At 37.9% G+C, this 12,029-nt stretch overlaps 2 protein-coding genes across 2 annotated transcripts in view; one reads left to right on the forward strand and one right to left on the reverse strand.

Annotated features, from left to right (window-relative positions):
• The first annotated feature begins 3,385 nt into the window (after positions 1 to 3,385).
• On the forward strand, positions 3,386 to 8,795 carry LOC107726759 (WD repeat and coiled-coil-containing protein C2orf44 homolog). The gene is made up of 4 exons (XM_016536446.1): positions 3,386 to 5,523; positions 6,706 to 6,826; positions 8,348 to 8,571; positions 8,723 to 8,795. The coding sequence occupies exons 1-3, from the start codon at positions 3,598 to 3,600 to the stop codon at positions 8,518 to 8,520; spliced, it is 2,220 nt and encodes a 739-aa protein (XP_016391932.1). The 5' UTR covers positions 3,386 to 3,597; the 3' UTR covers positions 8,521 to 8,571; positions 8,723 to 8,795.
• A 608-nt stretch (positions 8,796 to 9,403) lies between these two features.
• The window catches only part of LOC107726749 (major facilitator superfamily domain-containing protein 2B-like), a 9,692-nt gene continuing 7,066 nt past the window's right edge, over positions 9,404 to 12,029 (reverse strand). Inside the window, exons 7-10 of the mRNA XM_016536436.1 lie at positions 11,104 to 11,213; positions 10,530 to 10,673; positions 10,258 to 10,434; positions 9,404 to 9,663 (exon numbers count right to left, since the gene is read on the reverse strand). Of these exons, the coding sequence (XP_016391922.1) occupies positions 9,612 to 9,663; positions 10,258 to 10,434; positions 10,530 to 10,673; positions 11,104 to 11,213 (483 nt within the window). The 3' untranslated portion in view covers positions 9,404 to 9,611. The remainder of the gene's footprint in view (positions 9,664 to 10,257; positions 10,435 to 10,529; positions 10,674 to 11,103; positions 11,214 to 12,029) is intronic.

Consider the following 12,029-nt stretch of genomic DNA (forward strand, 5'->3'; position numbering starts at 1 on the left):
CTAACACTGACACTCTCTATTCGTTTTCTAACTGCTTTTCTATATTAAAAAAAAGGCCTCCCACAGCTTTCTCTATTCTTTTTCTATTCTATATACTTGTGTTATTTTTGTTATATGTAGGCCTACTGTATATTTATATATATATTTTAAACTTGCTACATGTAGCTACTGCGTTAGGCTTGTCATAGCACTTGTATATTATTGCTCTTTTGTTGGTTTTGATTGCTTCTATTGTCATCATTTTAAGTCGCTTTGGATACAAGCGTCTGCTAAATGACTAAATGTAAATGTAGGCTAAATGTAAAATTTGACTGATGATGGAGCAGTAATTAATTAGCAGAAATGTTAACAAATAAAACTTGATTGTAATACATGCACACAAAAACTTTTTTAAACAAAGATAGGCTATTTAAATAAATTGTAGTTTTGTTTTTTGTAAATGCTAATAATATTATAAATAGCTTTGTTTTAGTAGCTAAATCATGGCTCCAACGAATACCCTTATCAATGATTTTAACCAAAATATAAGAAAACATATGTAATGTACCTATTTGTTTTAAGGTTTTATTTGAACATTTTAGATAAGGTAATGTGCCAACGCCGAAATCGCGTGATGACTATTATGTCTTGACCTGGTCTTGACGTAAAGAAATTCTGAATCGTCAAAACTGGCCCCTTAAAACGAACTGTTCGAAAGAATCGATTCGCGGAAATGAATCAAACCTCCGTTCTCTAGTCTATGCAGGAAAGTAATGGGAGTTACCAAATCGAGGCGTTTTTAGATCATGTTTCCTGATTGGTTAACGTCATAGTGACGCTATGTTTAGGGGTGGGGTTAGGTAAGGGAGATCATTTTGATTGCACGATTTAGAAACACCCTGCAGTTTGAAAACACCCACAAATTTAGAAACACCCAATTTTGCTCTGCAGAGACCTCAATCTCAGTTTGAACGTCTGTGAACTACAGTTCCCAGAATGCCTGAGTCATTCTCTTTCCGGTTGTCCATGACTTTAAAAGTCTCCGCGGGGAAATACCGACACAGCTCAAGTTAGTATGTTTTTCTATGCGCGGAGTTGCCATGGTTTCCACAGTTTTGTCAACAGCATGGTATGTTTGTAATATTATTTTTTGAGAGTCGTTGTATGCAGTTTCTTATATTTTCCTTTAGATTGTTCTAGAGTGCTTCACAGGCCAACATGTGTGGTATTGGTGTAACGTTAATGCATGTGAATCAAATAGTTGCGCTAATGCCCCTCACAGAAAAATTATCAAATTATAATTGTTTCTGTCAGAGTATGATAGGTATTACAGTTATTGTTGCTACTGTAAATTTCAACTCTAAACAATTAAATAAGCTCTTAAAATATTTATGTGGTCTCACTTTACCTTTTAGTAAGGGGTTATTTTGTGGAAACAATGTCTAAAGTTTAAAGTGACATTTATGTGATGCTTCTCATTCTTAATTTATGTATGTTGTAGTAAAATGACTTCCCATTACAAAAATAACCATATATATCATGTTACATCATGTTAAATACAGTTATTTGTACTATTATAAAATCAAATAGCATGCCCTTTTAAAATGCTGGCTGCTAACAAGTCACCACAGGTTTATTGTAACGTTAGTATTAATAACTGTAGTAAATATGGTTATCATGTATTTGTAAAGGTGCGGTCACATTTACCATTGCTCTTGGAATTTACGAAATTGAGTCATTCCTATAGGAATTTGCGCGTTTGGGAATTTCGTTTGGGGGCAAAAATGCAGATTTCTATCATTTTCTAGTTGGATCACTTGAATTCACCTTGCTGACCAACAGGCCTGCTTGATTTGAAAGTGAGTTCTGTACATCATTATGCTATTGACAAGAAACAATGGATCTTTTTTGCATGGCGCACCTTAAAGGGGTCATATGATGCGATTTCAATTTTTATTTTCTCTTTGGAGTGTTACAAGCTCTTGGTACATAAAGAAGATCTGTAAAGTTGCAAAGACTAAAGTCTCAAATCCAAAGAGATATTCTTTATAAAAGTTAAGAGTCAGCCACACCTACCTAAAACGGCTCGTTCTAACACGCCCCCACATATCTACAATCGGCGGGTTTCAAAAAGGCGGGGCATAGAGGAGAAACAATAATGTACAGTATGTGGAAAATAATGTGTTTTTTTTACTTTAAACCGCATAAACACATTTCATTACACCAAATACACCAAATAATGTTTTTTTTAGCAGCATCATATGACCCCTTTAACGGCCTGTTTTGTAATATCAGCATATATACACTAGGCCTATATGGACAAAAGTATTGGGACACCCCCTTCTAATGAACAGGTTTGACTACTTTAGTAATTTCCTTGAGTACAAATCTTAATGTTTAAGAATATAATGATATTCTAGGGAATTGTTTGCTCGTAATTTTATAGCAACATTAATGTGGACAGTACCCTTTTCTATTCCAACATCACAGTGCCTCTGTGTAAAAGGCAAGGTTCAAAAAGAAATGATTGATTCAGTCAGTGTGGAAGAACTTGACTGATCTGCATAAAGCCAAGTCCTAATCCCAGCTGAACACTTCATTTCACCAAATACCAATTACTTGTACATGTGTGTTCAGTCATTTTAGACACTTCCAAAAATGTTGCAACGGAGATGGAAATACAACTTTTACATAAATTAATTATGGTTCCATCTTTGTTGCCACAGTTTTGGAACAGTTTTTTTCTATTATACAGAGGGGGGTGTCCCAATACTTTTGTCTATATAGTGTATGTACAAGTCATTGGTGTTTGGTGATGACTTTTTGGCTCAAGGTCTGCATTTAAAGTCACACCAGAGGTCTTCAGCTGGGATTAGGACTTGGCTTTATGCAGACCAGTCAAGTTCTTCCACACTGACTGAATCAATAATTTCTTTTTGAACCTTGCTTTATACACAGAGGCATTGTCATGTTAGAATAGAAAAGGGTCCTGTCCAAACTGTTGCTATAAAATTAGAAGCACACAATTCCCTAGAATATCATTGTGTGTTTAACATTAAGATTTGTACTCCTGGAAATGACTAAAGTAGTCAAACCTGTTCAATAGAAGGGGGTGTCCCAATACCTTTGTCCATATAGTGCACAGGTTTCAAACTCAGTTCCTGGAAGGCCACAGCCCTACAGAGTTTAGATTCAACCCTAATTAAATGCACCTGATCCAGCTAATTTAAGTCATTCAGGCTTATTTGAAAAGTACATGGTTTGTGTGTTGGAGCAGGGTTGGAACTCAACTCTAGAGAGCTGTGGCCCTCCAGGAACTGAGTTTGACACCCCTGATATAGTGTTTGTCTTATATATGTTCTTTGTGCATTTCAGGCCTGGGACAGAAAAAAAACAAAGTCAAAAGACATAGCATCCCAACCTCAGAGGGTTTTATGACGTCGGGGGTCATGTCAGTCTAATCTGGTCATCCTTGAGTGGAGCCTCACTCTGGCCAATAGGATTAGAGAGTGAGGGAAGAGGCTTTACCTATTCTTGGAGTATGTGATGGCAGTCTTCTCCTACTGAAGCACAGAGTTACATCTATCTCTCAATTCTGACTGGAAACCTCTTTCCTGTATGACCAGGAACATTATTTTCCTTTCCATTGGAGAAACTGAACCAAGCATGGAGCTGGGAAAAGCCAAGCTTCTAAGAACAGGGTTGAACACTCTGCACCAAGCCATTCACCCAGTGCACGGAATAGCCTGGACGGACGGTAAGCAGGTTTGTCTCACGTCATTGTATTCTGTAGACGGTGAGCCCAAATTTGGTGACACCAATGTCATCGGACAGTTTGAACACATCTTGGGACTCTTCTGGGGGCCGCTGTGCTGCTCTGGGTCCCCGGCGTTGCTTGCCGTCCAGCATAAAAAGCATGTCACGGTTTGGCAACTTCAACTGAGCGCTTTAGAGCAGAACAAACTCCTCTGCACGCAGACCTGTGAAATGAGCGAGCCGTTCCCGCTGCTGTCCCAGGGATGCGTCTGGCATCCCAAAATGGACATCTTAGCCGTTTTGACCAAGCGGGATGCCTCGGTCTTGTTTTCCGTGCGGGTCGATAATCGTCGCGTGAAGGCCGAGATCAAGGGCAGCGGTCTGATCCATTGTGCCTGCTGGACTAAAGATGGAACCCGCCTGGTGGTTGCCATCGGAAGCGCATTGCACTCGTATATTTGGAACGACATCCAAAAAAGCCTGGTGGCGTGTTCCTTCTGCCCTGTTTGCGATGTAGGTGGGTATATCTGCGCCATCGAGTCCACCAACGAGTCTCAAGTGGCTGTAGCGACTGAACTTCCGCTTGATAAAATTTGCGGGCTCAATGCAGGTATTGCGTTCGACCTGCCTAACGAGTCAGAGGCTTCGACATGCCGCCCTTCTCCCGTTTTAACAGTGGATGCGGACTATTATTTGGACAGACGGAGATCATGTGATTCTGAGCACTCGGAACACGCCTCCTCATCCGGACCCATAGATCTAACACAGATTCTTGCCAAACACCGAAAATCAGATCCAAGTCCGCTCATTCACTTGAGGCGGCGGGATAATTTGACGGGAACAGGTCAGGACTTGTCACATCTGATTCTGGTGACGTATGAACGCAAGGTCACCACTACGAGGAAGGTCAGCATCCCTGGCATCTTGGTCCCTGATATTATCGCCTTCGATGCAAGCGGGAGCACGGTGGCTGTGGCGTCCAACACGTGCAACATGATCCTAGTTTACTGCATCACGGATTCTTCCATTCCCAACGTGCAACAGATCCAGCTGCAAAAAAATGAGAGGCCCAAAGGGGTGTGCTTTTTCACCAACAAGATGTTGCTCTTCATGATTGGCCGGCAGAAGTCCAATGATCCTGCTTTCCTCCCCTCCTCTAACACGGACAAGTACATCTTGAGGCTAATAGCCAAGGAGCTGGTATTCGATGAGGAAGGTGCCACCCCAGTGGTTCCCAAGTCTGAGTCGGCGAGCCAACATCATGGGATTAGACGTCATTCTGAGAACTTTTCTAAAGAGGACCGTCTATCAATTAAGGATCTAATACTTCCTGGAGGCTCGGTAATTGTTTCGCCATCTAGTCAGAGGAAACTAATCGAGGAGGTACGCAGCTCAGATTTGAGCCCCGTGGCGAGCTCCGCCGACTTCTCAGATAGAGCATCCAGTGCCTCTTCTGTTACTCTGGAAACCTACGACATGGATCACATCAGCCGCATGGCTACGCTCGCCGTAGCCAGTCAGGCCAGCCGGGATTCCAGTCGACCCTGTTCGCCAAGGTACGAAGCCTCGGAAAAATTATACTCCGATGCAACGCCACCAAAGAACAGCTGTCAATCCAAAGAAAAGAACTTGGAGCAGCTGACGCAGAACATGGAGAGGATTTTTACCCGATTTGCTGATGTCCAGCAGTGCCTCACAGAAATCAGAGACTTCACCCAGAACGGCAAGAAGATTGCATGCAGTTATCCATCTGCTTATGAACCGCAATATGTGCACATTACGTGTCAGGTATGAAATGACCCGTCGTTTTCTTTTAAATTGTGCAGGCAAAATCAGCAGTCTTCTGTAGTAGAAAAATCTAGAAAAAAAAAACTAATCTGTTGATTTATTTGTTTGATTAAATTGCATAATTCTATTTTCGGCATTGTATTGAAATATCATCTTGTCCAGTATTCTCAATATGCAAATTCAAGACTCTAAAACAAAAAAAGCTACATATAATGTGAAAAATGTACAACGTTAAAATTTTTATTAGAAAAATGTCAATATTATCATTTATATTACTATTAAATTTAATAATAATTATAATAATTTTTTATGTTTAGTAATATAAAAACATTTAATACTAAAAATTCTAAATATTATTAATAAATAATCTAAATTATAATTAATATAGAGTAATAATTATTATTATTTATAAGAGTTTGCATTACTATAATGTAAATGTAAACATTACAATATAAAAGCACAGAGCCTAATCATTTATTTCATTTGTTTATAAATAACTTATAAATAAATAATGAATTCATAAATAATTTGACTAATCTAAATTATAATTCTTATAAATAATTATGATTATTTATAGTCATTTGCATTACAATACATTATAATGTAAATATAAAAATTATGATATCACAGACCCTTATAGTCATTTCTGGCATTTTTTGTCAGACATTTTCATGATTTATTTTTATTGAGTAGTTGCATTAGTTTTATTGTTTTTTTTAATACAATAATTGTATTAGTAGTTCTGAGCAAACAACTGTTTGTTGAATTCATAAGTAGATTTTCTTCATATTCCAAAGCATTTCACATGCTGCTTAATTTGCATTTTAAATGTTAAATATAATAATTACACAGCAAAATAAATGATTACTTGATTAGATGATTTACTTCTAGAGCTAAATCCTAATCCACACCAAGACTCTACAAAGCCCATTTTACTCTTAGTCAGACCATCAGGCCGTTTAGCATTGTGAGGCATCACGCCAACTCATAATTCCTCTCACTGTTGTCAGTACAACCCTTTGTCAGCAGATGTCAGATTGAAGTGATTCTGTTGACCTTGGCATAACTTGTTTTAGGGGAATCATCAGACTTAATCCACGACCACATGACCAGGTCCATTGTGAATGATGCTTCCTTAAAGTGACTCATGGTGCTGCACTTTGTATTTGTCTTTTCCTTCAGAAACAGTTGTCTGAGAATGTGTATACGGATGAGAGAAGGCCGTTGTTGCTCTGTGGGGGACGGATCTGCCTGCGGGTGGTGCAGGAACTCTTCGGCCTGACGGTCATAGAGATGATGCATGGTATGTCTGGAAGAATGAGTCTCCATCACATATAAATATGGAGACTTTCCGAAATGTCAATCCCACCACCTTGATCAATGCATATGTAATAAAATGAGACGTAATCTGATGCAGATATGTATAGGGTGGCCATACGTCCTCTTTTTCCCATATGTCCTGGCCTTGATTTCTAAATTGCCTAGAATGTCTGGGTTTTGGCTTTGTTTTCTTATTGACGTGCTCTGTAGCACATTAAATCTACACATTTGCATTGCTTTGACCTTTCTCTGTAAATCCCACCTTCTCCAGTAACACAATTGGTCGATTATATGCAGTGCCTCCATGCTATTGGTCAAACTACTTTTCAGTCATTTACCTGCAGCAAGCATGAAAACAATTGGAAAACAAAGCCAAAACTGGACATTTTAGGCACTTTAGAAATGCTGGCCTAGATATATCCAAGAAATAAGTATATATGGTCACCCTTTGCATTGATAAACTGACTATTTGAATTTGAATAGCAGTTGCAACCATTGCACACTGAACGAAGCACCTGAATGTTTCTGAGATCTCTGTGTTGACGTTTCAGGCAGATTTGATGTTTTACAGCAAGCAGATGGCATGTATTTATGAAGCCGTGCAAAGCACGAATCCTGTTTTCCTTTGTTGAAGACAGATTGTTCGGTGTGCTTTGGCTTCATTTAATTGTCAATGACTAAAATAGGAAGCGATTAGGTGGAGCAATCGGATTTAAGGGTTTAAGTTTGAATCGGCTTACAGCCTTTTACACAGCACGTGCATCTCTACAGCTGATGTATGCTTGAACCACTGTCACTTATGCTAAGACCACAAGTTACTGTGCAGAAATTTCTCATAGATTTAAAGGAATAGTTCACACAAAAATGAAAACTTGCTGAAAATGTACTCGCCCTCAGGTCATTCAAGATGTGGATGAATTTGTTTCTTCTCCGGAAGAGATTTGGATAAATGTAGCATTACATCACTTGCTCACCAATGGATCCTCTCCAGTGAATGGGTGCCGTCAGAATGAGAGTCCAAACAGCTGATAAAAATATCACAATAATCCACAAGTAATCCAGTGAAAAGCTGTGTGTTTGTAAGAAACAAATGCATAATTGAGTTAATAATCCATAATAACGTTTCCTCCAGTGAAAAAGTTATCCTATGTTGTCTGAACATATTTCTTTAAGACTGTTTTGGTTTGTAAATGGACTGTTTTCGCTTGTAAATGGACTATTTTACTATTTGCTTCACAAGGCATAAATTGATGGATTGGAGTGGTGTGGATTACTTTGTGGAATTATTGTGATGTTTTTATCAGCTGTTTGGACTCTCGTTCTGACGGCACCCATTCACTGCAGAGGATCTATTGGTGAGCAAGTGATGTAATGCTACATTTATCCAAATCTGTTGAAACAAACTCATTTTCTTCTTGGATGGCCTGAGGGTGAGTACAAGTTTCAGCTAATTTTTATATTTGGGTGAACAATTCCTTTAAATACTTTTTTCTTCTTCTCACAGGTCCCATGTGGATCGTCTTGGTGGCTGATGCAGATGGTTTCGTTCCGCTCACATTTAAAGACAAAGATGAGCTCACAATCAGGAGTGCAAGAAGGAAATCTCCTATAAGACCCCCGAGTTGCGCTGATGTATTTCCCCCTGAAAGTCCAGTGTCTCCCATTGCAGAAAAATGAAGCCTGTATCATCTCAAGAGGACTTATTAGAAATATTTTTATGATATTTGTCTTGTGTCAGCTGGACATCTGTGGCTAACACAGGGATAATCCAAACTCTTAGTTTGGAATTCAGGGAAAACGTCTTGCTGACATATTCGCCACTGTGATATTTATTGGATGTTGATAGATTTATGTAACGTGACAGTTGTCAAGGGCAGAACAGTTTTTTAATTTTCAGATGAAATACTTGAGTGCCTGCTTGATTATTTTTGCTTAAATAGTTGCTATTTTGTCCCACACAACAAAATGAAATTTTGTGAAATTAAAGAAGATTCATAGTGATTGTATTCTTTTTTGTTTCTTCATTGATTTGAAGCTGTAAGGAACACATGACATCACATTCTGGTTCCATAGTAATAACCCACATTAAAAGAACCGAATAATAGCACATTCACACACTGAAAAATGATTATTTCACTCAGATTATTGCTTAAATTTCAGAAATAATTGCAAAGTAACACTGAATTAAACATGAAATGTTTAAGTAGAAAAACTTTCTAATCTTTGTTTCATTTAAATTTTGTAAAATAATTTTTAAGTCCACCTTTGCACATTTTGCATTGCCTGGTTATTATTTATATTAAATGTAAAGATTCCTTTGGGCTTATGTTTAAAAACATACTGTACAAGCACATATAGATAGATACATGAATTCATCCAAATAATATATATTGTTATTATATATTTTTTTTACATTTATTGAAGCATCTTCGAAATATGCTGAAGCTACGTGTACCAGCACAATTTTTATTAATCCTGTAATCGAGTCATTCACTAATATTTATTATCACTAATACAACTTAATATATTATCAGTAAATTTTCCCTCAGGAAATCCTGATATATAATGATACATAGTCCATTCATGTGTGTAAATTAGATACTGTATATGTGGCTATATGTTCACTTGAAAATACAGAAACAAACTGAATACAGAAACAAACTGAAATGTTTACAGTAAAACATTATATATGTCACACAGTGTAATATACACTAACACGACTCATCCCCGCGCTGGGCTAGAATATAAGGATCGGCTGTTTGAGGATGTCACGCGCTGCTCAGTTCAGCTCTGAGAGATTTACAGGTAATACTCTGGCTTCTGAAAAATAAACCACAAATATATACTTTATTATATATAGTATATACAAAATACATCAATATAAATTCAATTATATTTACATTTTTATATACATACACACTGCCATTCAAATGTTTGGCTTCTGTAAGATTTTTTAAATGTTTCTGAAGGAAATCATTATGCTCACCAAGGCTGCATTTATTTGACCAAAAATACAATAAAAATAAGACAAATTGTGAAATATTATTACAATTTCAAACAACTGTTTTCTATTTGAATATATTTGAATATGCTATTTATTCCTGTAACGCACAGCTGATTTTTCAGCATCATTACTCCAGTCTTCAGTCACATGATCCTTTAGAAATCATTCTAATATGCTGATTTGCTGCTCGAGAAACATTTATTGTTTATTAATGTTAAAAACAGTTGTGCTGCTTAATATTTTTTTTTTCAGGGTTGTCTGATGTATGGAAAGTACAAATAAACAGCATTTGTTTGAAATAGACTTTTTTTTTTTTTTTTTTGCAACATTATAAATGTCTTTACTGCTGTGAATTTAATGCATACTTGCTGAAGGAAAGCAATGGATTTTCTGTAAATCAGGGTCTTCACCTGAGCTCCTCCAGGGCGAGTTTGTTTCGTAATCTGACGTCCTCACTGATCGGGTACAGCACCAGGATCATGAGGCCTGTGGTGATACAGGCCACCGGGGCGGCACCGATGAGCAGTTTGAGCGTATAGACCACTGGAGGGGGCTGTCTGCACGCCCCTGTGTCATAACCAGCAAACCTACAGACACCAACAATACATTTCAACACAAAAATACACCACTGCCTGTCATGATTCATCATTCCCAGCTGTAAATACTGAAAGAGTGATCTCACTGGAGACAGAGCGTCGACACTCCGAGAGAAATGCCTGCAGCAAACTTAGTGAAGAAAGCATATAGGGAGTAGAAGATCGCCTCGTGTCCTTTTGAGTTGCGGTTTGCCAGTCTGAAGTCATCCACTACATCTGGTAACATTGACCTGAGCAACAGGAAACACAACAAGGCGGAGGCATCAATCATCATCTCCATTAAACATGGGCATTGGTACCATAAAGCCAAATCTTCTTTGTAGTCGGCACATAAAGCTGCAATTTACTCATTTGGGGATTTTCCAATCAACCCGAGTGTATCTTTAAAAACCAAAAAACAGCATGACCTTGCCATGAAACCTGTTATTTGGAGACTGCTGGGTTATTAAACCTATGTATCCGAGGGGTTAAATCAAAGCTTAAATAAACAAGTTATAATCCTCTCTCCAATGCATGGCATAAGCAACATTTCTGAAGAAGATGAGAGTGATGCTGCCTTTGTCATTGCCACTGCGAAACTGATCTGGAATTGAAAAATCAAAAAATACCATACTTCGTTTATGAGTAAAACAGTATTATATTTTGGTTTGTAAGACTCACCATGGTAACAAGAGAGAAGCGGCCACACTAAGCCCAGATGATACGGCCACGACATATGCCACTATCAGATTAGGGATGAACACCAGCATCACCGTGAAAGGCATGATCCACTGCACACATGACAATTTAAAAGAGGTCACCGAATGTTACACAATGAACATATTGCATTGTACCAGCTTTAAAGGGCCATGAAACCCCAGACTACTTTTTCTGAGATTTTAGCAGAGGTGTTTGTGTTGCACATCATAGAAGACAATGTTAGCGTCCGATAATTTTAACTGTTGGAGAAAACTGGTTAATTTTAAGCTTTTTTGTGCTATTTTCATCTTCCGGGTTTAAAATCTACATTGTGTTGACAGTCACAATTTGTGACGTGGCAATGGACTATAGTACATCGATGACGCGTCGTGTCTATTAAATTATTCATGAGACTGTGTGTTCTTATCCTATGAGAAGACAGCTTCACTTAATTATTCACAACAGCATGTGTTGATTTGCTATGAAAGACGTTTCAGACTGTGAGATGACATCACACACATTAACTGAGAGAAACATTCATGGATCAAAGAAGAGTGTTTGTTTTTGCTTTGTAATAAGAGTTCGGCACAAACGCGATTCTATGGAAGCCCGTTTCCGCCACTGAATAAAAAATAAAAGAGGTAATTGCGACTTTTTATCTCACAATTCTGACTTTTTTTCTCAGAATTGCGTGATATAAACTCGCAATTGCGAGTTAAAAAGTCATAATTGAGAGATATAAACTCGCAATTCTGAGAAATAAAGTCAGAATTGCGTGATATAAACTCACAATTCTGACTTTTTTCTCGCAATTCTGACTTTTTTTCTCATAATTGTGAGATATAAACTCGCAATTGCGAGTAATGAAGTCAGAATTGTGAGATATAAACTCGCAATTGCGAGTTAAA

Source organism: Sinocyclocheilus rhinocerous, unplaced genomic scaffold (assembly GCF_001515625.1).
Source record: "Sinocyclocheilus rhinocerous isolate Xijiao unplaced genomic scaffold, SAMN03320098_v1.1 scaffold786, whole genome shotgun sequence".
Taxonomy (NCBI): domain Eukaryota; kingdom Metazoa; phylum Chordata; class Actinopteri; order Cypriniformes; family Cyprinidae; genus Sinocyclocheilus; species Sinocyclocheilus rhinocerous.

Coding starts and splice junctions, on each gene's coding strand:
- LOC107726759 (XM_016536446.1), top strand. CDS start 3,598: ATGACCAGGAACATTATTTTCCTTTCCATTGGAGAAACTGAACCAAGC. Junction 5,524..6,705: donor ATGTGCACATTACGTGTCAG/GTATGAAATGAC, acceptor CTTTTCCTTCAG/AAACAGTTGTCTGAGAATGT. Junction 6,827..8,347: donor GGTCATAGAGATGATGCATG/GTATGTCTGGAA, acceptor TTCTTCTCACAG/GTCCCATGTGGATCGTCTTG.